Raw genomic sequence first — 25,654 nt, 5'->3', positions numbered from 1 at the left:
CCCCGCCTGTCAATAAACTCTAGTTTTTATGTTCATTGTTCTGTTAAAGTCGGCACGAGACAGAAGTTGCGCAAGTTTTTTCTTCCCAATTGTACCGTATATCCGAGTGAAACACTTCTGGAACAAGAACAAATGTGGGCGGGGCTTGATTGTGTCTGTGGGGAATTGATTGGATGGTTGTGGTTTGCTATTGGCTGATCTCATGTGAGTGACAGGTTGCCCCGCCCTCGTCATCAGAGAAGAGATGCTGCTGTAATTCTGATTCAAGATTATTAAAACTATAATGATGTGCACTGATAAATCATTTAGTATAAACACTGCAATATTCCATAAAAAAACAACAACAATTGTCCGGTTTGATTTCATGGTGACTTTAATTGGTAAGATGAAGATTAATGACAATCCTTTGATATTTTTCTAGTAACTTGGAAACATTTCGTCATTGTTCTTTTTCCCACAGACTAAGATTTACAATAAGATCATGCGCCTGTGCACGTCTAACATGTCTATGGGTGACATGACCACGGCTCAGATCTGCAGTCTCGTGGCCCGCGACACCAACCACCTCATGTGGTTCTTCTTCCTCTGTCCCAACCTGTGGGCCATACCGGTTCAGGTTGGCATCAGGGATTGTTTCGTTTAAAATTGTTCAACCACCTACATGAATACATGTCTGCATTGTAAATTCTGCTGATTATTTCATGTGTAGATTGTCATTGGTGTGTTACTCCTCTACTATCTGCTGGGAGTGAGCGCTCTGATCGGGGCGACTGTCATCATGGCTTTGGCTCCGCTACAGTATTTCGTAGCCACTCGACTCTCACGTGCGCAGAAGAGCACTCTGGTGAGCAGTTCCGTCATAGAAACTAGCCACGTTTCCATTATCCTTCAAATTGCGCAAATTGAAATTGCAAATTTAAAATACGGCCAATGGAAAATCTCAATAGGCGCGTTTCCATTACCCTTAAAATTGCACAAATTGAAATTGTGAATTGAAAATACGCTTAATGGAAACACGTAATTTTCGCAAAAACTCCCATTTATCGCAAAAAAGTTTTTACGCTCGCATGAGGAGGTTTTTCAGGAAATTCGAAAAATAAATATTTCGCAAAACTGCAATGGAAACAGTTTTTGCGCATTTACAGGTCACCTGACGTAGATGACGCGGTGTGTTTGGACAGAATACGAGACAGAGTTCTTTATTAAACTCATATAAGACAAAAGAATTACAGGAATAATGGATTCTAAACCTCAAATAAATGCCACAATCAAGACCTCGAAGCAGATCTGAGGGAGAAACACCCAGAAACTCCTCATATGTGCCGCTCACAAGTATAATAAGGGTCGTTCCTACCATTAATGCTTGGAAAACACACATACATCTCCTTCCATTAATAATAATGGCCAGTGCAGTGGCTGGGATATAGTACAGAAACCTACCAACGTCCGTTGCCATGGTTTTTGGAATGATTTTACTTATCGCGAGAGGAAAAAATTTAGTTTTAGTCGCATAACATCGGTTAATGGAAACGCCATCATTTCGCAATAGTTTTTTGTCGACATTTAGAAAAAAATCACAAAAGTTTTGCGCAAATCTGTAATGGAAACACGCCTAATTTTGCAAAAACATTTTTACGCTCGCATGAGGTGTTTTTTCAGGCAATTTGAAAAAGGAATATTTAGCAAAACTGCAATGGAAACGCAGCTACTGTCAATAAATATAGTAACCCTGTAAAGCTTGACATATAAAATAACATATTTCTTTAAAAAATGGATTGATTTATTTAAAGAAAGTTTGCATATGTGTTGAGTATCATATTTGATGTAACGCTTTTGATAATGTATATAGTATGATATAGTGAGAATATGGAGCTCAAACTCAGGTAGGGAATAAAGCTGAGCAAAAATATGCAATTTGGTGTAGATGCTGATATTTATATGGACCAAATGTGATGAAATTCTAATGTTTGTAATGTACATCAGTGAGATATTTATCACTGTATAGCCGACTATAAACATAATGCATATAAATATCAGCTGTATATCTGCCAATAATATGTCTTGATAAAATGATATTTAAATGTTTAGTTTTATGATCAAAGCTCTGTAGTTTTAAAACATATAATGCAATTCAATGATAATGATGTATGATAATAAAGTAAACAGAAGTTGCTTCAGTCCAGTAAGTGTTCATCTTGAAATATTACTAACAATATAAATGTTATACAGTAAATCAGTGCAGATTTCTCAGCAGAAAAAACACGCGAAGCACGAGCTGAAGGAGGACATTTGTACTAAAAGACTTTTACTTGCGAAAAATGTCTAAACTATCAATCATACGACAGAAGGAATGGAGTAGATTGTATGCGACTGGTTTATCAGTCATCATTTATCATCATTTAGAGGCCTTAGAAATTCATTTATCAAATATGATACAGTAGCCTTCATAAAGTTAGAAATAGAATAGAAAGCATATACTGTACATCAGCATGAGTGTATTGTAAAATCAGTCAGCATTGTGGGATTGTAATGCATGGAGTACGCAGTTATGTCATTGTGCTGTGTGTGTGTGTGTTACAGGAATACACCAGTGAGAGACTGAAGAAAACCAACGAGCTTCTGAGGGGGATCAAGCTCCTGAAACTCTACGCGTGGGAACACATCTTCAGATCCAGCGTTGAGGAAACACGCAGACAAGAGCTGAGCAACCTCAGGACGTTTGCTCTCTACACGTCCCTCTCCAGTGAGCCTCAAATCACACCCCATATATACACTTTACCGAGAGTTTCTGCAGGATATATATGCTTTACCGAGAGTTTCTGCAGGATATATACACTTTAAAGTGTTTCTGCAGGATATATGCGCTTTACTGAGTGTTTCTGCAGGATATATGCGCTTTACTGAGTGTTTCTGCAGGATATATACACTTTACCGAGAGTTTCTGCAGGATATATGCACTTTACTGAGTGTTTCTGCAGGATTTATGCGCATTACAGAGTGTTTCTGCAGGATATATGCACTTTACTGAGTGTTTCTGCAGGATTTATGCGCATTACAGAGTGTTTCTGCAGGATATATGCGCTTTACTGAGTGTTTCTGCAGGATATATGCGCTTTACCGAGTGTTTCTGCAGGATATATGCGCTTTACCGAGTGTTTCTGCAGGATATATGTGCTTTACTGAGTGTTTCTGCAGGATATATGCGCTTTACTGAGTGTTTCTGCAGGATATATGCGCTTTACTGAGTGTTTCTGCAGGATATATGCGCTTTACTGAGTGTTTCTGCAGGATATATGCGCTTTACTGAGTGTTTCTGCAGGATATACGCATTACTGAGTGTTTCTGCAGGATATATGCGCTTTACTGAGTGTTTCTGCAGGATATATGCGCTTTACCGAGTGTTTCTGCAGGATATATGCGCTTTACTGAGTGTTTCTGCAGGATATATGCACTTTACTGAGTGTTTCTGCAGGATATATGCGCTTTACTGAGTGTTTCTGCAGGATATATGCGCTTTACTGAGTGTTTCTGCAGGATATATGCGCTTTACTGAGTGTTTCTGCAGGATATATGCGCTTTACTGAGTGTTTCTGCAGGATATACGCATTACTGAGTGTTTCTGCAGGATATATGCGCTTTACTGAGTGTTTCTGCAGGATATATGCGCTTTACCGAGTGTTTCTGCAGGATATATGCGCTTTACTGAGTGTTTCTGCAGGATATATGCACTTTACTGAGTGTTTCTGCAGGATATATGCGCTTTACTGAGTGTTTCTGCAGGATATATGCGCTTTACTGAGTGTTTCTGCAGGATATATGCACTTTACTGAGTGTTTCTGCAGGATATATGCGCTTTACTGAGTGTTTCTGCAGGATATATGCGCTTTACCGAGTGTTTCTGCAGGATATATGCGCTTTACTGAGTGTTTCTGCAGGATATATGCGCTTTACTGAGTGTTTCTGCAGGATATATGCGCTTTACTGAGTGTTTCTGCAGGATATATGCGCTTTACTGAGTGTTTCTGCAGGATATATGCGCTTTACTGAGTGTTTCTGCAGGATTTATGCGCATTACAGAGTGTTTCTGCAGGATATATGCGCTTTACTGAGTGTTTCTGCAGGATATATGCGCATTACAGAGTGTTTCTGCAGGATATATACGCTTTACTGAGTGTTTCTGCAGGATATATGCACTTTACTGAGTGTTTCTGCAGGATATATGCGCTTTACCGAGTGTTTCTGCAGGATATATGCGCTTTACTGAATGTTTCTGCAGGATATATGCGCTTTACTGAGTGTTTCTGCAGGATATACGCTTTACTGAGTGTTTCTGCAGGATATATGCGCTTTACTGAGTGTTTCTGCAGGATATATGCGCTTTACTGAGTGTTTCTGCAGGATATATGCGCATTACTGAGTGTTTCTGCAGGATATATGCGCTTTACTGAGTGTTTCTGCAGGATATATGCGCATTACAGAGTGTTTCTGCAGGATATATACGCTTTACTGAGTGTTTCTGCAGGATATATGCGCATTACAGAGTGTTTCTGCAGGATATATGCGCTTTACTGAGTGTTTCTGCAGGATATATGCGCATTACTGAGTGTTTCTGCAGGATATATACACTTTACAGAGAGTTTCTGCAGGATATATGCGCATTACAGAGTGTTTCTGCAGGATATATGCGCATTACTGAGTGTTTCTGCAGGATATATGCGCTTTACTGAGTGTTTCTGCAGGATATATGCGCTTTACTGAGTGTTTCTGCAGGATATATGCGCTTTACTGAGTGTTTCTGCAGGATATATGCGCATTACTGAGTGTTTCTGCAGGATATATGCGCTTTACCGAGAGTTTCTGCAGTATATATGCTCTTTACTGAGTGTTTCTGCAGGATATATGCGCTTTACTGAGTGTTTCTGCAGGATATATGCGCTTTACTGAGTGTTTCTGCAGGATATATGCGCTTTACTGAGTGTTTCTGCAGGATATATGCGCTTTACTGAGTGTTTCTGCAGGATATATACGCTTTACTGAGTGTTTCTGCAGGATATATGCGCATTACTGAGTGTTTCTGCAGGATATATGCGCTTTACCGAGAGTTTCTGCAGTATATATGCTCTTTACTGAGTGTTTCTGCAGGATATATGCGCTTTACTGAGTGTTTCTGCAGGATATATGCGCTTTACTGAGTGTTTCTGCAGGATTTATGCGCATTACAGAGTGTTTCTGCAGGATATATACGCTTTACTGAGTGTTTCTGCAGGATATATGCGCTTTACTGAGTGTTTCTGCAGGATATATGCGCTTTACTGAGTGTTTCTGCAGGATATATGCGCTTTACTGAGTGTTTCTGCAGGATATATGCGCATTACAGAGTGTTTCTGCAGGATATATGCGCTTTACTGAGTGTTTCTGCAGGATATATGCGCTTTACTGAGTGTTTCTGCAGGATATATGCGCTTTACTGAGTGTTTCTGCAGGATATATGCGCTTTACTGAGTGTTTCTGCAGGATATATGCGCTTTACTGAGTGTTTCTGCAGGATATATGCGCTTTACTGAGTGTTTCTGCAGGATATATGCGCTTTACTGAGTGTTTCTGCAGGATATATGCGCTTTACTGAATGTTTCTGCAGGATATACGCTTTACTGAGTGTTTCTGCAGGATATATGCGCTTTACTGAGTGTTTCTGCAGGATATATGCGCTTTACTGAGTGTTTCTGCAGGATATATGCGCTTTACTGAGTGTTTCTGCAGGATATATGCGCTTTACTGAGTGTTTCTGCAGGATATATACGCTTTACTGAGTGTTTCTGCAGGATATATGCGCATTACTGAGTGTTTCTGCAGGATATATGCGCTTTACCGAGAGTTTCTGCAGTATATATGCGCTTTACTGAGTGTTTCTGCAGGATATATGCTCTTTACTGAGTGTTTCTGCAGGATATATGCGCTTTACTGAGTGTTTCTGCAGGATTTATGCGCATTACAGAGTGTTTCTGCAGGATATATGCGCTTTACTGAGTGTTTCTGCAGGATATATGCGCATTACAGAGTGTTTCTGCAGGATATATACGCTTTACTGAGTGTTTCTGCAGGATATATGCGCTTTACTGAGTGTTTCTGCAGGATATATGCGCTTTACCGAGTGTTTCTGCAGGATATATGCGCTTTACTGAATGTTTCTGCAGGATATACGCTTTACTGAGTGTTTCTGCAGGATATATGCGCTTTACTGAGTGTTTCTGCAGGAGATATGCGCTTTACTGAGTGTTTCTGCAGGATATATACGCTTTACTGAGTGTTTCTGCAGGATATATGCGCTTTACTGAGTGTTTCTGCAGGATATATGCGCTTTACTGAGTGTTTCTGCAGGATATATGCGCTTTACTGAGTGTTTCTGCAGGATATATGCGCTTTACTGAGTGTTTCTGCAGGATATATGCGCTTTACCGAGTGTTTCTGCAGGATATATGCGCTTTACTGAGTGTTTCTGCAGGATATATGCGCTTTACTGAGTGTTTCTGCAGGATATATGCGCTTTACTGAGTGTTTCTGCAGGATATACGCTTTACTGAGTGTTTCTGCAGGATATATGCGCTTTACTGAGTGTTTCTGCAGGATATATACGCTTTACTGAGTGTTTCTGCAGGATATATGCGCATTACTGAGTGTTTCTGCAGGATATATACACTTTACAGAGAGTTTCTGCAGGATATATGCGCATTACAGAGTGTTTCTGCAGGATATATGCGCATTACTGAGTGTTTCTGCAGGATATATGCGCTTTACTGAGTGTTTCTGCAGGATATATGCGCTTTACTGAGTGTTTCTGCAGGATATATGCGCTTTACTGAGTGTTTCTGCAGGATATATGCGCTTTACTGAGTGTTTCTGCAGGATATATACGCTTTACTGAGTGTTTCTGCAGGATATATGCGCTTTACTGAGTGTTTCTGCAGGATATATGCGCTTTACTGAGTGTTTCTGCAGGATATATGCGCTTTACTGAGTGTTTCTGCAGGATATATGCGCTTTACTGAGTGTTTCTGCAGGAGATATGCGCTTTACTGAGTGTTTCTGCAGGATATATACGCTTTACTGAGTGTTTCTGCAGGATATATGCGCTTTACTGAGTGTTTCTGCAGGATATATGCGCTTTACTGAGTGTTTCTGCAGGATATATGCGCTTTACTGAGTGTTTCTGCAGGATATATGCGCTTTACTGAGTGTTTCTGCAGGATATATGCGCTTTACTGAGTGTTTCTGCAGGATATACGCTTTACTGAGTGTTTCTGCAGGATATATGCGCTTTACTGAGTGTTTCTGCAGGATATATACGCTTTACTGAGTGTTTCTGCAGGATATATGCGCATTACTGAGTGTTTCTGCAGGATATATACACTTTACAGAGAGTTTCTGCAGGATATATGCGCATTACAGAGTGTTTCTGCAGGATATATGCGCATTACTGAGTGTTTCTGCAGGATATATGCGCTTTACTGAGTGTTTCTGCAGGATATATGCGCTTTACTGAGTGTTTCTGCAGGATATATACGCTTTACTGAGTGTTTCTGCAGGATATATGCGCATTACTGAGTGTTTCTGCAGGATATATACACTTTACAGAGAGTTTCTGCAGGATATATGCGCATTACAGAGTGTTTCTGCAGGATATATGCGCATTACTGAGTGTTTCTGCAGGATATATGCGCTTTACTGAGTGTTTCTGCAGGATATATGCGCTTTACTGAGTGTTTCTGCAGGATATATGCGCTTTACTGAGTGTTTCTGCAGGATATATACGCTTTACTGAGTGTTTCTGCAGGATATATACGCTTTACTGAGTGTTTCTGCAGGATATATGCGCATTACTGAGTGTTTCTGCAGGATATATGCGCTTTACCGAGAGTTTCTGCAGTATATATGCTCTTTACCGAGTGTTTCTGCAGGATATATGCGCTTTACTGAGTGTTTCTGCAGGATATATGCGCTTTACTGAGTGTTTCTGCAGGATATATACGCTTTACTGAGTGTTTCTGCAGGATATATGCGCTTTACTGAGTGTTTCTGCAGGATATATGCGCTTTACTGAGTGTTTCTGCAGGATATATGCGCTTTACTGAGTGTTTCTGCAGGATATATGCGCTTTACTGAGTGTTTCTGCAGGATATATGCGCTTTACTGAGTGTTTCTGCAGGATATATGCGCTTTACTGAGTGTTTCTGCAGGATATATGCACATTACAGAGTGTTTCTGCAGGATATATGCGCTTTACTGAGTGTTTCTGCAGGATATATGCGCTTTACTGAGTGTTTCTGCAGGATATACGCTTTACTGAGTGTTTCTGCAGGATATATGCGCTTTACTGAGTGTTTCTGCAGGATATATGCGCTTTACTGAGTGTTTCTGCAGGATATATGCGCATTACTGAGTGTTTCTGCAGGATATATGCGCTTTACTGAGTGTTTCTGCAGGATATATGCGCATTACAGAGTGTTTCTGCAGGATATATACGCTTTACTGAGTGTTTCTGCAGGATATATGCGCATTACAGAGTGTTTCTGCAGGATATATGCGCTTTACTGAGTGTTTCTGCAGGATATATGCGCATTACTGAGTGTTTCTGCAGGATATATACACTTTACAGAGAGTTTCTGCAGGATATATGCGCATTACAGAGTGTTTCTGCAGGATATATGCGCTTTACTGAGTGTTTCTGCAGGATATATGCGCTTTACTGAGTGTTTCTGCAGGATATATGCGCTTTACTGAGTGTTTCTGCAGGATATATGCGCTTTACTGAGTGTTTCTGCAGGATATATGCGCTTTACTGAGTGTTTCTGCAGGATATATGCGCTTTACTGAGTGTTTCTGCAGGATATACGCTTTACTGAGTGTTTCTGCAGGATATATGCGCATTACTGAGTGTTTCTGCAGGATATATGCGCTTTACTGAGTGTTTCTGCAGGATATATGCGCTTTACTGAGTGTTTCTGCAGGATATATGCGCTTTACTGAGTGTTTCTGCAGGATATATGCGCTTTACTGAGTGTTTCTGCAGGATATATACGCTTTACTGAGTGTTTCTGCAGGATATATACGCTTTACTGAGTGTTTCTGCAGGATATATGCGCATTACTGAGTGTTTCTGCAGGATATATGCGCTTTACCGAGAGTTTCTGCAGTATATATGCTCTTTACCGAGTGTTTCTGCAGGATATATGCGCTTTACTGAGTGTTTCTGCAGGATATATGCGCTTTACTGAGTGTTTCTGCAGGATATATACGCTTTACTGAGTGTTTCTGCAGGATATATGCGCTTTACTGAGTGTTTCTGCAGGATATATGCGCTTTACTGAGTGTTTCTGCAGGATATATGCGCTTTACTGAGTGTTTCTGCAGGATATATGTGCTTTACTGAGTGTTTCTGCAGGATATATGCGCTTTACTGAGTGTTTCTGCAGGATATATGCGCTTTACTGAGTGTTTCTGCAGGATATATGCGCTTTACTGAGTGTTTCTGCAGGATATATGCGCTTTACTGAGTGTTTCTGCAGGATATATGCACATTACAGAGTGTTTCTGCAGGATATATGCGCTTTACTGAGTGTTTCTGCAGGATATATGCGCTTTACTGAGTGTTTCTGCAGGATATACGCTTTACTGAGTGTTTCTGCAGGATATATGCGCTTTACTGAGTGTTTCTGCAGGATATATGCGCTTTACTGAGTGTTTCTGCAGGATATATGCGCATTACTGAGTGTTTCTGCAGGATATATGCGCTTTACTGAGTGTTTCTGCAGGATATATGCGCATTACAGAGTGTTTCTGCAGGATATATACGCTTTACTGAGTGTTTCTGCAGGATATATGCGCATTACAGAGTGTTTCTGCAGGATATATGCGCTTTACTGAGTGTTTCTGCAGGATATATGCGCATTACTGAGTGTTTCTGCAGGATATATACACTTTACAGAGAGTTTCTGCAGGATATATGCGCATTACAGAGTGTTTCTGCAGGATATATGCGCATTACTGAGTGTTTCTGCAGGATATATGCGCTTTACTGAGTGTTTCTGCAGGATATATGCGCTTTACTGAGTGTTTCTGCAGGATATATGCGCTTTACTGAGTGTTTCTGCAGGATATATGCGCATTACTGAGTGTTTCTGCAGGATATATGCGCTTTACCGAGAGTTTCTGCAGTATATATGCTCTTTACTGAGTGTTTCTGCAGGATATATGCGCTTTACTGAGTGTTTCTGCAGGATATATGCGCTTTACTGAGTGTTTCTGCAGGATATATGCGCTTTACTGAGTGTTTCTGCAGGATATATGCGCTTTACTGAGTGTTTCTGCAGGATATATACGCTTTACTGAGTGTTTCTGCAGGATATATGCGCATTACTGAGTGTTTCTGCAGGATATATGCGCTTTACCGAGAGTTTCTGCAGTATATATGCTCTTTACTGAGTGTTTCTGCAGGATATATGCGCTTTACTGAGTGTTTCTGCAGGATATATGCGCTTTACTGAGTGTTTCTGCAGGATATATGCGCTTTACTGAGTGTTTCTGCAGGATATATACGCTTTACTGAGTGTTTCTGCAGGATATATGCGCTTTACTGAGTGTTTCTGCAGGATATATGCGCTTTACTGAGTGTTTCTGCAGGATATATGCGCTTTACTGAGTGTTTCTGCAGGATATATGCGCTTTACTGAGTGTTTCTGCAGGAGATATGCGCTTTACTGAGTGTTTCTGCAGGATATATACGCTTTACTGAGTGTTTCTGCAGGATATATGCGCTTTACTGAGTGTTTCTGCAGGATATATGCGCTTTACTGAGTGTTTCTGCAGGATATATGCGCTTTACTGAGTGTTTCTGCAGGATATATGCGCTTTACTGAGTGTTTCTGCAGGATATATGCGCTTTACTGAGTGTTTCTGCAGGATATACGCTTTACTGAGTGTTTCTGCAGGATATATGCGCTTTACTGAGTGTTTCTGCAGGATATATACGCTTTACTGAGTGTTTCTGCAGGATATATGCGCATTACTGAGTGTTTCTGCAGGATATATACACTTTACAGAGAGTTTCTGCAGGATATATGCGCATTACAGAGTGTTTCTGCAGGATATATGCGCATTACTGAGTGTTTCTGCAGGATATATGCGCTTTACTGAGTGTTTCTGCAGGATATATGCGCTTTACTGAGTGTTTCTGCAGGATATATGCGCTTTACTGAGTGTTTCTGCAGGATATATGCGCTTTACTGAGTGTTTCTGCAGGATATATACGCTTTACTGAGTGTTTCTGCAGGATATATGCGCATTACTGAGTGTTTCTGCAGGATATATACGCTTTACTGAGTGTTTCTGCAGGATATATGTGCTTTACTGAGTGTTTCTGCAGGATATATACACTTTACTGAGTGTTTCTGCAGGATATATGCGCTTTACTGAGTGTTTCTGCAGGATATATGCGCTTTACTGAGTGTTTCTGCAGGATATATGTGCTTTACTGAGTGTTTCTGCAGGATATATGCGCTTTACCGAGTGTTTCTGCAGGATATATGCGCTTTACTGAGTGTTTCTGCAGGATATATGCGCTTTACTGAGTGTTTCTGCAGGATATATGCGCTTTACTGAGTGTTTCTGCAGGATATACGCTTTACTGAGTGTTTCTGCAGGATATATGCGCTTTACTGAGTGTTTCTGCAGGATATATACGCTTTACTGAGTGTTTCTGCAGGATATATGCGCATTACTGAGTGTTTCTGCAGGATATATACACTTTACAGAGAGTTTCTGCAGGATATATGCGCATTACAGAGTGTTTCTGCAGGATATATGCGCTTTACTGAGTGTTTCTGCAGGATATATACGCTTTACTGAGTGTTTCTGCAGGATATATGCGCATTACTGAGTGTTTCTGCAGGATATATACACTTTACAGAGAGTTTCTGCAGGATATATGCGCATTACAGAGTGTTTCTGCAGGATATATGCGCTTTACTGAGTGTTTCTGCAGGATATATACGCGTTACCGAGTGTTTCTGCAGGATATATGCGCTTTACTGAGTGTTTCTGCAGGATATATGCGCTTTACTGAGTGTTTCTGCAGGATATATGCGCATTACTGAGTGTTTCTGCAGGATATATGCGCTTTACTGAGTGTTTCTGCAGGATATATGCGCTTTACTGAGTGTTTCTGCAGGATATATGCGCTTTACTGAGTGTTTCTGCAGGATATATGCGCTTTACTGAGTGTTTCTGCAGGATATATGCGCTTTACTGAGTGTTTCTGCAGGATATATGCGCTTTACTGAGTGTTTCTGCAGGATATATACGCTTTACTGAGTGTTTCTGCAGGATATATGCGCATTACTGAGTGTTTCTGCAGGATATATACGCTTTACTGAGTGTTTCTGCAGGATATATGTGCTTTACTGAGTGTTTCTGCAGGATATATACACTTTACAGAGAGTTTCTGCAGGATATATGCGCTTTACTGAGTGTTTCTGCAGGATATATGCGCTTTACTGAGTGTTTCTGCAGGATATATACGCTTTACTGAGTGTTTCTGCAGGATATATGTGCTTTACTGAGTGTTTCTGCAGGATATATGCGCTTTACCGAGTGTTTCTGCAGGATATATGCGCTTTACTGAGTGTTTCTGCAGGATATATGCGCTTTACTGAGTGTTTCTGCAGGATATATGCGCTTTACTGAGTGTTTCTGCAGGATATATACGCTTTACTGAGTGTTTCTGCAGGATATATGCGCTTTACTGAGTGTTTCTGCAGGATATATGCGCTTTACCGAGTGTTTCTGCAGGATATATGCGCTTTACTGAGTGTTTCTGCAGGATATATGCTCTTTACTGAGTGTTTCTGCAGGATATATACACTTTACAGAGAGTTTCTGCAGGATATATGTGCTTTACTGAGTGTTTCTGCAGGATATATGCACTTTACTGAGTGTTTCTGCAGGATATATACACTTTACAGAGAGTTTCTGCAGGATATATGTGCTTTACTGAGTGTTTCTGCAGGATATATGCGCTTTACTGAGTGTTTCTGCAGGATATATGCGCATTACAGAGTGTTTCTGCAGGATATATGCGCTTTACTGAGTGTTTCTGCAGGATATATACGCTTTACTGAGTGTTTCTGCAGGATATATGCGCTTTACTGAGTGTTTCTGCAGGATATATGCGCTTTACCGAGTGTTTCTGCAGGATATATGCGCTTTACTGAGTGTTTCTGCAGGATATATGCGCTTTACCGAGTGTTTCTGCAGGATATATACACTTTACAGAGAGTTTCTGCAGGATATATGTGCTTTACTGAGTGTTTCTGCAGGATATATGCGCTTTACTGAGTGTTTCTGCAGGATATATGCGCTTTACTGAGTGTTTCTGCAGGATATATGCGCTTTACTGAGTGTTTCTGCAGGATATATGCGCTTTACTGAGTGTTTCTGCAGGATATATGCTCTTTACTGAGTGTTTCTGCAGGATATATACACTTTACAGAGAGTTTCTGCAGGATATATGTGCTTTACTGAGTGTTTCTGCAGGATATATGCGCTTTACTGAGTGTTTCTGCAGGATATATGCGCTTTACTGAGTGTTTCTGCAGGATATATGCGCTTTACTGAGTGTTTCTGCAGGATATATGCGCTTTACTGAGTGTTTCTGCAGGATATATGCGCTTTACTGAGTGTTTCTGCAGGATATACGCATTACTGAGTGTTTCTGCAGGATATATGCGCTTTACTGAGTGTTTCTGCAGGATATATGCGCTTTACTGAGTGTTTCTGCAGGATATATGCGCTTTACTGAGTGTTTCTGCAGGATATATGCGCTTTACTGAGTGTTTCTGCAGGATATATGCGCTTTACTGAGTGTTTCTGCAGGATATACGCATTACTGAGTGTTTCTGCAGGATATATGCGCTTTACTGAGTGTTTCTGCAGGATATATGCGCTTTACTGAGTGTTTCTGCAGGATATATACGCTTTACTGAGTGTTTCTGCAGGATATATGCGCTTTACTGAGTGTTTCTGCAGGATATATGCGCATTACAGAGTGTTTCTGCAGGATATATGCGCTTTACTGAGTGTTTCTGCAGGATATATACGCTTTACTGAGTGTTTCTGCAGGATATATGCGCTTTACTGAGTGTTTCTGCAGGATATATACGCTTTACTGAGTGTTTCTGCAGGATATATGCGCTTTACTGAGTGTTTCTGCAGGATATATGCGCTTTACTGAGTGTTTCTGCAGGATATATACGCTTTACTGAGTGTTTCTGCAGGATATATACAGTTTACAGAGAGTTTCTGCAGGATATATGCGCTTTACTGAGTGTTTCTGCAGGATATATACACTTTACAGAGAGTTTCTGCAGGATATATGCGCTTTACTGAGTGTTTCTGCAGGATATATACGCTTTACTGAGTGTTTCTGCAGGATATATGCGCTTTACTGAGTGTTTCTGCAGGATATATGCGCTTTACCGAGTGTTTCTGCAGGATATATGCGCTTTACTGAGTGTTTCTGCAGGATATATACACTTTACAGAGAGTTTCTGCAGGATATATGCGCTTTACTGAGTGTTTCTGCAGGATATATACACTTTACAGAGAGTTTCTGCAGGATATATGCGCTTTACTGAGTGTTTCTGCAGGATATATACACTTTACAGAGAGTTTCTGCAGGATATATGCGCTTTACTGAGTGTTTCTGCAGGATATATGCGCTTTACTGAGTGTTTCTGCAGGATATATGCGCTTTACTGATTAAATATATTATAATGTAAAATGCAAACTTTGATTAATAAATATCTTATGATGTGGTATGAAAACAGATTATTAAATATCTTATGATATAAAATGCAAACTTTGATAATTAAAAATATTATGATGTAAATACAAACTTGGATTAGGAAATATATAATAATGTGAAACGCAAACTTAGATTATTAAATATATTAATATGTAAAATGTGAATTTAATAAATATATTATAAAATGAAACATTAAAAAAAAAAAAAACATTTAATGCGACTTAGACATTCATCCATTAAAAATGCATTATTTATTATATATCAATTATTTCTTTCATTTTTCTCCTCAGTCTTCATGAATGCCGCCATCCCGATCGCTGCAGTTCTCACAGTGAGTCTTTGCCTGCACTTCTTTATACGACTGCATTCATTTCCTCTCTCTCTCTTATGTAACGCTCTCTGACAGCTCAGTTCATTCAGTAAAGCTGGTTTGATAATGGGAGAACAGTGTTTGTGTGACTCCAGCTGAACGCACGTGTTCTCGACAGATCTTTGCGGTGCACGTGCGAGTTCACAGTGTCTCAGACTCGGATCTGTCTCCCGCTGTGGCCTTCGGGTCTCTGTCGCTCTTCCATATACTGGTGACGCCCCTGTTCCTGCTCTCCAGTGTCCTGCACTCCACAGTCAAAGCCCTCGTCAGGTGATCTTCATCCTCATCTTCATCCTCATCTTCATCATCATCATCATCATCATCCTCATCTTCCATATACTGGTGACGCCCCTGTTCCTGCTCTCCAGTGTCCTGCACTCCACAGTCAAAGCCCTCGTCAGGTGATCTTCATCCTCATCTTCATCATCCTCATCATCATCCTCATCTTCCATATACTGGTGACGCCCCTGTTCCTGCTCTCCAGTGTCCTGCACTCCACAGTCAAAGCCCTCGTCAGGTGATCTTCATCCTCATCTTCATCATCATCATCATCCTCATCTTCCATATACTGGTGACGCCCCTGTTCCTGCTCTCCAGTGTCCTGCACTCCACAGTCAAAGCCCTCGTCAGGTGATCTTCATCCTCATCTTCATCATCATCATCATCATCCTCATCTTCCATATACTGGTGACGCCCCTGTTCCTGCTCTCCAGTGTCCTGCACTCCACAGTCAAAGCCCTCGTCAGGTGATCTTCATCCTCATCTTCATCCTCATCTTCATCATCCTCATCTTCCATATACTGGTGACGCCCCTGTTCCTGCTCTCCAGTGTCCTGCACTCCACAGTCAAAGCCCTCGTCAGGTGATCTTCATCCTCATCTTCATCATCCTCATCATCATCCTCATCTTCCATATACTGGTGACGCCCCTGTTCCTGCTCTCCAGTGTCCTGCACTCCACAGTCAAAGCCCTCGTCAGGTGATCTTCATCCTCATCTTCATCATCATCATCATCATCATCATCATCCTCATCTTCCATATACTGGTGACGCCCCTGTTCCTGCTCTCCAGTGTCCTGCACTCCACAGTCAAAGCCCTCGTCAGGTGATCTTCATCCTCATCTTCATCATCATCATCATCATCATCCTCATCTTCCATATACTGGTGACGCCCCTGTTCCTGCTCTCCAGTGTCCTGCACTCCACAGTCAAAGCCCTCGTCAGGTGATCTTCATCCTCATCTTCATCATCTTCATCATCATCATCATCATCCTCATCTTCCATATACTGGTGACGCCCCTGTTCCTGCTCTCCAGTGTCCTGCACTCCACAGTCAAAGCCCTCGTCAGGTGATCTTCATCCTCATCTTCATCATCCTCATCATCATCCTCATCTTCCATATACTGGTGACGCCCCTGTTCCTGCTCTCCAGTGTCCTGCACTCCACAGTCAAAGCCCTCGTCAGGTGATCTTCATCCTCATCTTCATCATCATCATCATCATCCTCATCTTCCATATACTGGTGACGCCCCTGTTCCTGCTCTCCAGTGTCTTGCACTACACAGTCAAAGCCCTCGTCAGGTGATCTTCATCCTCATCCTCATCCTCATCATCATCCTCATCTTCCATATACTGGTGACGCCCCTGTTCCTGCTCTCCAGTGTCCAGCACTACACAATCAAAGCCCTCGTCAGGTGATCTTCATCCTCATCATCATCATCATCATCATCATCTTCCTCATCTTCCATATACTGGTGACGCCCCTGTTCCTGCTCTCCAGTGTCCTGCACTCCACAGTCAAAGCCCTCGTCAGGTGATCTTCATCCTCATCTTCATCATCCTCATCATCATCCTCATCTTCCATATACTGGTGACGCCCCTGTTCCTGCTCTCCAGTGTCCTGCACTCCACAGTCAAAGCCCTCGTCAGGTGATCTTCATCCTCATCTTCATCATCATCATCATCATCATCCTCATCTTCCATATACTGGTGATGCCCCTGTTCCTGCTCTCCAGTGTCTTGCACTACACAGTCAAAGCCCTCGTCAGGTGATCTTCATCCTCATCCTCATCCTCATCATCATCCTCATCTTCCATATACTGGTGACACCCCTGTTCCTGCTCTCCAGTGTCCAGCACTACACAATCAAAGCCCTCGTCAGGTGATCTTCATCCTCATCATCATCATCATCATCTTCCTCATCTTCCATATACTGGTGACGCCCCTGTTCCTGCTCTCCAGTGTCCTGCACTCCACAGTCAAAGCCCTCGTCAGGTGATCTTCATCCTCATCTTCATCATCCTCATCATCATCCTCATCTTCCATATACTGGTGACGCCCCTGTTCCTGCTCTCCAGTGTCCTGCACTCCACAGTCAAAGCCCTCGTCAGGTGATCTTCATCCTCATCTTCATCATCATCTTCATCATCATCATCATCCTCATCTTCCATATACTGGTGACGCCCCTGTTCCTGCTCTCCAGTGTCTTGCACTCCACAGTCAAAGCCCTCGTCAGGTGATCTTCATCCTCATCTTCATCATCCTCATCATCATCCTCATCTTCCATATACTGGTGACGCCCCTGTTCCTGCTCTCCAGTGTCCTGCACTACACAGTCAAAGCCCTCGTCAGGTGATCTTCATCCTCATCCTCATCATCATCATCATCATCATCATCATCATCATCTTCCTCATCTTCCATATACTGGTGACGCCCCTGTTCCTGCTCTCCAGTGTCCTGCACTACACAGTCAAAGCCCTCGTCAGGTGATCTTCATCCTTATCCTCATCATCATCCTCATCTTCCATATACTGGTGATGCTCCCTGTTCCTGCTCTCCAGTGTCTTGCACTACACAGTCAAAGCCCTCGTCAGGTGATTTTCATCCTCATCATCATCATCATCATCATCATCATCATCTTCCTCATCTTCCATATACTGGTGACGCCCCTGTTCCTGCTCTCCAGTGTCCTGCACTACACAGTCAAAGCCCTCGTCAGGTGATCTTCATCCTCATCATCATCATCATCATCATCATCATCATCATCATCATCATCATCATCATCATCCTCATCTTCCATATACTGGTGACGCCCCTGTTCCTGCTCTCCAGTGTCCTGCACTACACAGTCAAAGCCCTCGTCAGGTGATTTTCATCCTCATCTTCATCATCATCATCATCATCATCATCCTCATCTTCCATATACTGGTGACGCCCCTGCTCCTGCTCTCCAGTGTCCTGCACTCCACAGTCAAAGCCCTCATCAGGTGATCTTCATCCTCATCTTCATCATCATCATCATCATCATCATCATCATCATCCTCATCTTCCATATACTGGTGACGTCCCTGTTCCTGCTCTCCAGTGTCCTGCACTCCACAGCCTTCATCATCATCTTCATCATCCTCATCTTCATCTTCATCATCCTCATCTTCATCTTCATCTTCATGTTTCTGCCATTCATGCACTTCAATAACCAATGCTTCCTGTCATTATTTATTTTTGGATACACATTTAACCTCAGAAATGCCTCTTCTTTTTTATACTTCTTCTCAGTGTGCAGAAACTGAGTGAATTTCTTGGCAGTACAGAGATTGAAACTGATCAGGATCCCATCGCCCAAAGTCCAGCGAACGACAACGGCAACATTAAGTCTGTCGTGAGTATGCGCAAAAGCATATATTTTAAGGAAAGGATACATTTTATTTGAAAGTGAAATATTTTTAGATCTGGTCGCTTTAACATGCGTTTGGGAATTAAACGTGCCAAACAGCTTCACATACTTAAAATGAGAAGTTTCAAGGGCTCCCTGCGTTTTACTGTCAAAATAATAATTATAATAAAAACATTTATTTAAAATGCACTTTTCTCACACCCAAAGTACTACAACACAGAGTGAACAAAAAGAAGTAAAAAACAAACATGAAATATACAAATAAAAATACAAAAATACAATAGCAGAGCAAATAATAATAATAAAAAAAAAAACTTCTTAAACCAGTCCAATAAAATAAAAAAGCTTCATGGTTTAACTTTTGAAAAGAAATAAATTAAGAACACCGTAAATATTTGTATTGTTATTTTAAAGTAAAATAAAATGAGTTTTTTATTATTCATTAATTAATTACTGTAATATTATTTTATTATGTTTCTTGAATACTCCATTTTTTATTTTTCATTGAAACAATTAAAATAGTAATAATAACGGTAATATTATTTATTATTTTGTTTTTATTTAGTAATTTTTATATATATTATTTTTATTATTATTATTATTATTATTATTATATAGCCATACAGATATAAAAATCACAATATTTTTTTGCAAATTGTTCAGCCCTATAAACAGGCACAACCAAAACCTGGATTTTTAAAAAAGTGCATTTTAAATCAGAAATCACATTTTTATTCATTTCATTTCCCCTGTCTCGACCCCTCATTGTGAATGAATCCTTTCTGCAGTGAAATAATGAAGTGTTTCTGTTCTCTTCCCTCAGTATGCTTTACAGCTTCAGGCCAAACTAGTGAATCGTAAGAATAAAGCCAAAGACGTGAACAGGAACTTTGAGCATAAAGACCAGAAACTGACAGAATCAGCGTCTCAGGAGGACGAAGTGTGTCTTAAGGTGAGATTCATATGATATATATTTTAGTGAATGTCAGTGACATTGATCGTTTCTTTGCCTGATACTGTTGATGTTGAGGTTTCGATACTCCATCACAACTACATTTTGCATGGTAACACTTTACAATCAGGTTCATTAGTTAACATTAGTTAATATATTAACTAATATGAACTAACAATAAGCAATACATTTGTTACTGTATTTATTAATCCTTGTAAATAGATTGTTAGTGTTAATGTTACTAGTTAATGTTAGTTAATAAAGTTAATTAGTTAAATATCCAGCTGTTTATTGTTTGTTCATGTTAGTTCACAGTGCATTAGCTAATGTTAACAAATACAACCTTTGATTTTAATAACGTATTAGTAAATGTTGAAATTAATATTCTAAGATTGTACAGCATTGTACAACTAAGATTAATAAATGCTGTAGAAGTATTGTTCATTCTTAGTTCATGTAAACTAATGTAGTTACAAATAAATTAACCTTATTGTAAAGTGTTACCATTAGCTTTAACAAGAACGTTATGTTTCTGTTTCAGATTATAAACGGCTACTTCACATGGACACAGGGATGCCCGACTCTCACCAATATTGACATCAAGGTTCCCTTCGGTGAGGATCTGTCGTGCAGTTTCTGTAGTGTTGCACTCGCGTGTTTAACGGGACGAGTAACAGTTTCTGTAGTGTTGTACTCGCGTGTTTAACGGGACGGGTAACAGTTTCTGTAGTGTTGTACTCGCGTTTTTAACGGGACGGGTAACAGTTTCTGTAGTGTTGTACTCGCGTGTTTAACGGGACGAGTAACAGTTTCTGTAGTGTTGTACTCGCGTGTTTAACGGGACGGGTAACAGTTTCTGTAGTGTTGTACTCGCGTGTTTAACGGGACGGGTAACAGTTTCTGTAGTGTTGTACTCGCGTGTTCAACGGGACGGGTAACAGTTTCTGTAGTGTTGTACTCGCGTGTTCAACGGGACGGGTAACAGTTTCTGTAGTGTTGTACTCGCATGTTTAACGGGACGAGTAACAGTTTCTGTAGTGTTGCACTCGCGTGTGTAACGGGACGGGTAACAGTTTCTGTAGTGTTGTACTCGCGTGTGTAACGGGACGGGTAACAGTTTCTGTAGTGTTGTACTCGCGTGTTTAACGGGACGAGTAACAGTTTCTGTAGTGTTGTACTCGCGTGTTTAACGGGACGGGTAACAGTTTCTGTAGTGTTGTACTCGCGTGTTTAACGGGACGGGTAACAGTTTCTGTAGTGTTGTACTCGCGTGTTCAACGGGACGGGTAACAGTTTCTGTAGTGTTGCACTCGCGTGTGTAACGGGACGGGTAACAGTTTCTGTAGTGTTGTACTCGCGTGTGTAACGGGACGGGTAACAGTTTCTGTAGTGTTGTACTCGCGTGTTCAACGGGACGAGTAACAGTTTCTGTAGTGTTGCACTCGCGTGTGTAACGGGACGGGTAACAGTTTCTGTAGTGTTGTACTCGCGTGTTCAACGGGACGAGTAACAGTTTCTGTAGTGTTGCACTCGCGTGTTCAACGGGACGAGTAACAGTTTCTGTAGTGTTGCACTCGCGTGTGTAACGGGACGGGTAACAGTTTCTGTAGTGTTGTACTCGCGTGTTTAACGGGACGGGTAACAGTTTCTGTAGTGTTGTACTCGCGTGTTCAACGGGACGGGTAACAGTTTCTGTAGTGTTGTACTCGCGTGTTCAACGGGACGAGTAACAGTTTCTGTAGTGTTGCACTCGCGTGTGTAACGGGACGGGTAACAGTTTCTGTAGTGTTGTACTCGCGTGTGTAACGGGACGGGTAACAGTTTCTGTAGTGTTGTACTCGCGTGTTTAACGGGACGAGTAACAGTTTCTGTAGTGTTGTACTCGCGTGTTTAACGGGACGGGTAACAGTTTCTGTAGTGTTGTACTCGCGTGTTTAACGGGACGGGTAACAGTTTCTGTAGTGTTGTACTCGCGTGTTCAACGGGACGGGTAACAGTTTCTGTAGTGTTGCACTCGCGTGTGTAACGGGACGGGTAACAGTTTCTGTAGTGTTGTACTCGCGTGTGTAACGGGACGGGTAACAGTTTCTGTAGTGTTGTACTCGCGTGTTTAACGGGACGAGTAACAGTTTCTGTAGTGTTGTACTCGCGTGTTTAACGGGACGGGTAACAGTTTCTGTAGTGTTGCACTCGCGTGTTTAACGGGACGGGTAACAGTTTCTGTAGTGTTGTACTCGCGTGTTTAACGGGACGGGTAACAGTTTCTGTAGTGTTGTACTCGCGTGTGTAACGGGACGAGTAACAGTTTCTGTAGTGTTGTACTCGCGTGTTTAACGGGGCGGGTAACAGTTTCTGTAGTGTTGCACTCGCGTGTGTAACGGGACGGGTAACAGTTTCTGTAGTGTTGTACTCGCGTGTTTAACGGGACGGGTAACAGTTTCTGTAGTGTTGTACTCGCGTGTTTAACGGGACGGGTAACAGTTTCTGTAGTGTTGTACTCGCGTGTTTAACGGGACGGGTAACAGTTTCTGTAGTGTTGTACTCGCGTGTTTAACGGGACGAGTAACAGTTTCTGTAGTGTTGTACTCGCGTGTTTAACGGGACGGGTAACAGTTTCTGTAGTGTTGTACTCGCGTGTTTAACGGGACGGGTAACAGTTTCTGTAGTGTTGTACTCGCGTGTTTAACGGGACGGGTAACAGTTTCTGTAGTGTTGCACTCGCGTGTTTAACGGGACGGGTAACAGTTTCTGTAGTGTTGCACTCGCGTGTTCAACGGGACGAGTAACAGTTTCTGTAGTGTTGTACTCGCGTGTTTAACGGGACGAGTAACAGTTTCTGTAGTGTTGCACTCGCGTGTTTAACGGGACGGGTAACAGTTTCTGTAGTGTTGCACTCGCGTGTTTAACGGGACGAGTAACAGTTTCTGTAGTGTTGCACTCGTGTGTTTAACGGGACGGGTAACAGTTTCTGTAGTGTTGCACTCGCGTGTTTAACGGGACGAGTAACAGTTTCTGTAGTGTTGTACTCGCGTGTTTAACGGGACGGGTAACAGTTTCTGTAGTGTTGCACTCGCGTGTTTAACGGGACGAGTAACAGTTTCTGTAGTGTTGCACTCGCGTGTTTAACGGGACGGGTAACAGTTTCTGTAGTGTTGTACTCGCGTGTTTAACGGGACGAGTAACAGTTTCTGTAGTGTTGTACTCGCGTGTTTAACGGGACGAGTAACAGTTTCTGTAGTGTTGTACTCGCGTGTTTAACGGGACGAGTAACAGTTTCTGTAGTGTTGCACTCGCGTGTTTAACGGGACGGGTAACAGTTTCTGTAGTGTTGTACTCGCGTGTTTAACGGGACGAGTAACAGTTTCTGTAGTGTTGTACTCGCGTGTTTAACGGGACGAGTAACAGTTTCTGTAGTGTTGCACTCGCGTGTTTAACGGGACGGGTAACAGTTCCTGTAGTGTTGCACTCGCGTGTTTAACGGGACGGGTAACAGTTTCTGTAGTGTTGTACTCGCGTGTTTAACGGGACGAGTAACAGTTTCTGTAGTGTTGTACTCGCGTGTGTAACGGGACGGGTAACAGTTTCTGTAGTGTTGTACTCGCGTGTTTAACGGGACGGGTAACAGTTTCTGTAGTGTTGCACTCGCGTGTTTAACGGGACGAGTAACAGTTTCTGTAGTGTTGTACTCGCGTGTTTAACGGGACGAGTAACAGTTTCTGTAGTGTTGCACTCGCGTGTTTAACGGGACGGGTAACAGTTCCTGTAGTGTTGCACTCGCGTGTTTAACGGGACGGGTAACAGTTTCTGTAGTGTTGTACTCGCGTGTTTAACGGGATGGGTAACAGTTTCTGTAGTGTTGTACTCGCGTGTTTAACGGGACGAGTAACAGTTTCTGTAGTGTTGCACTCGCGTGTTTAACGGGACGGGTAACAGTTCCTGTAGTGTTGTACTCGCGTGTTTAACGGGGCGGGTAACAGTTTCTGTAGTGTTGCACTCGCGTGTTTAACGGGACGAGTAACAGTTTCTGTAGTGTTGCACTCGCGTGTTTAACGGGACGAGTAACAGTTTCTGTAGTGTTGTACTCGCGTGTTTAACGGGACGAGTAACAGTTTCTGTAGTGTTGCACTCGCGTGTTTAACGGGACGAGTAACAGTTTCTGTAGTGTTGCACTCGCGTGTTTAACGGGACGAGTAACAGTTTCTGTAGTGTTGTACTCGCGTGTTTAACGGGACGGGTAACAGTTTCTGTAGTGTTGTACTCGCGTGTGTAACGGGACGAGTAACAGTTTCTGTAGTGTTGTACTCGCGTGTTTAACGGGACGGGTAACAGTTTCTGTAGTGTTGTACTCGCGTGTTTAACGGGACGAGTAACAGTTTCTGTAGTGTTGTACTCGCGTGTGTAACGGGACGAGTAACAGTTTCTGTAGTGTTGTACTCGCGTGTTTAACGGGACGGGTAACAGTTTCTGTAGTGTTGTACTCGCGTGTTTAACGGGACGGGTAACAGTTTCTGTAGTGTTGCACTCGCGTGTTTAACGGGACGAGTAACAGTTTCTGTAGTGTTGTACTCGCGTGTTTAACGGGACGGGTAACAGTTTCTGTAGTGTTGTACTCGCGTGTTTAACGGGACGAGTAACAGTTTCTGTAGTGTTGTACTCGCGTGTTCAACGGGACGAGTAACAGTTTCTGTAGTGTTGTACTCGCGTGTTTAACGGGACGGGTAACAGTTTCTGTAGTGTTGTACTCGCGTGTTTAACGGGACGGGTAACAGTTTCTGTAGTGTTTTACTCGCGTGTTCAACGGGACGAGTAACAGTTTCTGTAGTGTTGCACTCGCGTGTTCAACGGGACGAGTAACAGTTTCTGTAGTGTTGTACTCGCGTGTTTAACGGGACGAGTAACAGTTTCTGTAGTGTTGTACTCGCGTGTTTAACGGGACGGGTAACAGTTTCTGTAGTGTTGTACTCGCGTGTTTAACGGGACGGGTAACAGTTTCTGTAGTGTTTTACTCGCGTGTTCAACGGGACGAGTAACAGTTTCTGTAGTGTTTTACTCGCGTGTTCAACGGGACGGGTAACAGTTTCTGTAGTGTTTTACTCGCGTGTTTAACGGGACGGGTAACAGTTTCTGTAGTGTTTTACTCGCGTGTTTAACGGGACGAGTAACAGTTTCTGTAGTGTTGTACTCGCGTGTTTAACGGGACGAGTAACAGTTTCTGTAGTGTTGTACTCGCGTGTTTAACGGGACGGGTAACAGTTTCTGTAGTGTTTTACTCGCGTGTTCAACGGGACGGGTAACAGTTTCTGTAGTGTTTTACTCGCGTGTTTAACGGGACGAGTAACAGTTTCTGTAGTGTTGTACTCGCGTGTTTAACGGGACGAGTAACAGTTTCTGTAGTGTTGTACTCGCGTGTTTAACGGGACGAGTAACAGTTTCTGTAGTGTTGTACTCGCGTGTTTAACGGGACGAGTAACAGTTTCTGTAGTGTTGTACTCGCGTGTTTAACGGGACGAGTAACAGTTTCTGTAGTGTTGTACTCGCGTGTTTAACGGGACGGGTAACAGTTTCTGTAGTGTTGTACTCGCGTGTTTAACGGGACGGGTAACAGTTTCTGTAGTGTTGTACTCGCGTGTTTAACGGGACGGGTAACAGTTTCTGTAGTGTTGCACTCGCGTGTTTAACGGGACGAGTAACAGTTTCTGTAGTGTTGCACTCGCGTGTTTAACGGGACGAGTAACAGTTTCTGTAGTGTTGTACTCGCATGTTTAACGGGACGAGTAACAGTTTCTGTAGTGTTGTACTCGCGT

The 25,654-nt window shown here is 42.1% G+C and overlaps 1 protein-coding gene across 2 annotated transcripts in view; it reads left to right on the top strand.

Moving 5' to 3' along the window:
- The window catches only part of abcc8b (ATP-binding cassette, sub-family C (CFTR/MRP), member 8b), an 82,576-nt gene that overhangs the window by 17,571 nt on the left and 39,351 nt on the right, over window positions 1-25,654 (top strand). For both annotated transcript variants that reach the window (XM_079873332.1, XM_079873331.1), the window contains exons 9-16: window positions 461-616; window positions 710-844; window positions 2,581-2,743; window positions 15,148-15,188; window positions 15,346-15,497; window positions 18,781-18,883; window positions 19,722-19,850; window positions 20,392-20,464. In XM_079873332.1, coding sequence (XP_079729458.1) covers window positions 461-616; window positions 710-844; window positions 2,581-2,743; window positions 15,148-15,188; window positions 15,346-15,497; window positions 18,781-18,883; window positions 19,722-19,850; window positions 20,392-20,464 — 952 coding nt within the window. The remainder of the gene's footprint in view (window positions 1-460; window positions 617-709; window positions 845-2,580; window positions 2,744-15,147; window positions 15,189-15,345; window positions 15,498-18,780; window positions 18,884-19,721; window positions 19,851-20,391; window positions 20,465-25,654) is intronic.

Source organism: Squalius cephalus (assembly GCF_949319135.1).
Source record: "Squalius cephalus genome assembly, chromosome: 6".
In the NCBI taxonomy this organism is placed as follows: Eukaryota; Metazoa; Chordata; class Actinopteri; order Cypriniformes; family Leuciscidae; genus Squalius; species Squalius cephalus.
Note: the sequence above shows the minus strand (reverse complement) of the source record. Positions and strands in the feature narration are given on the sequence as shown.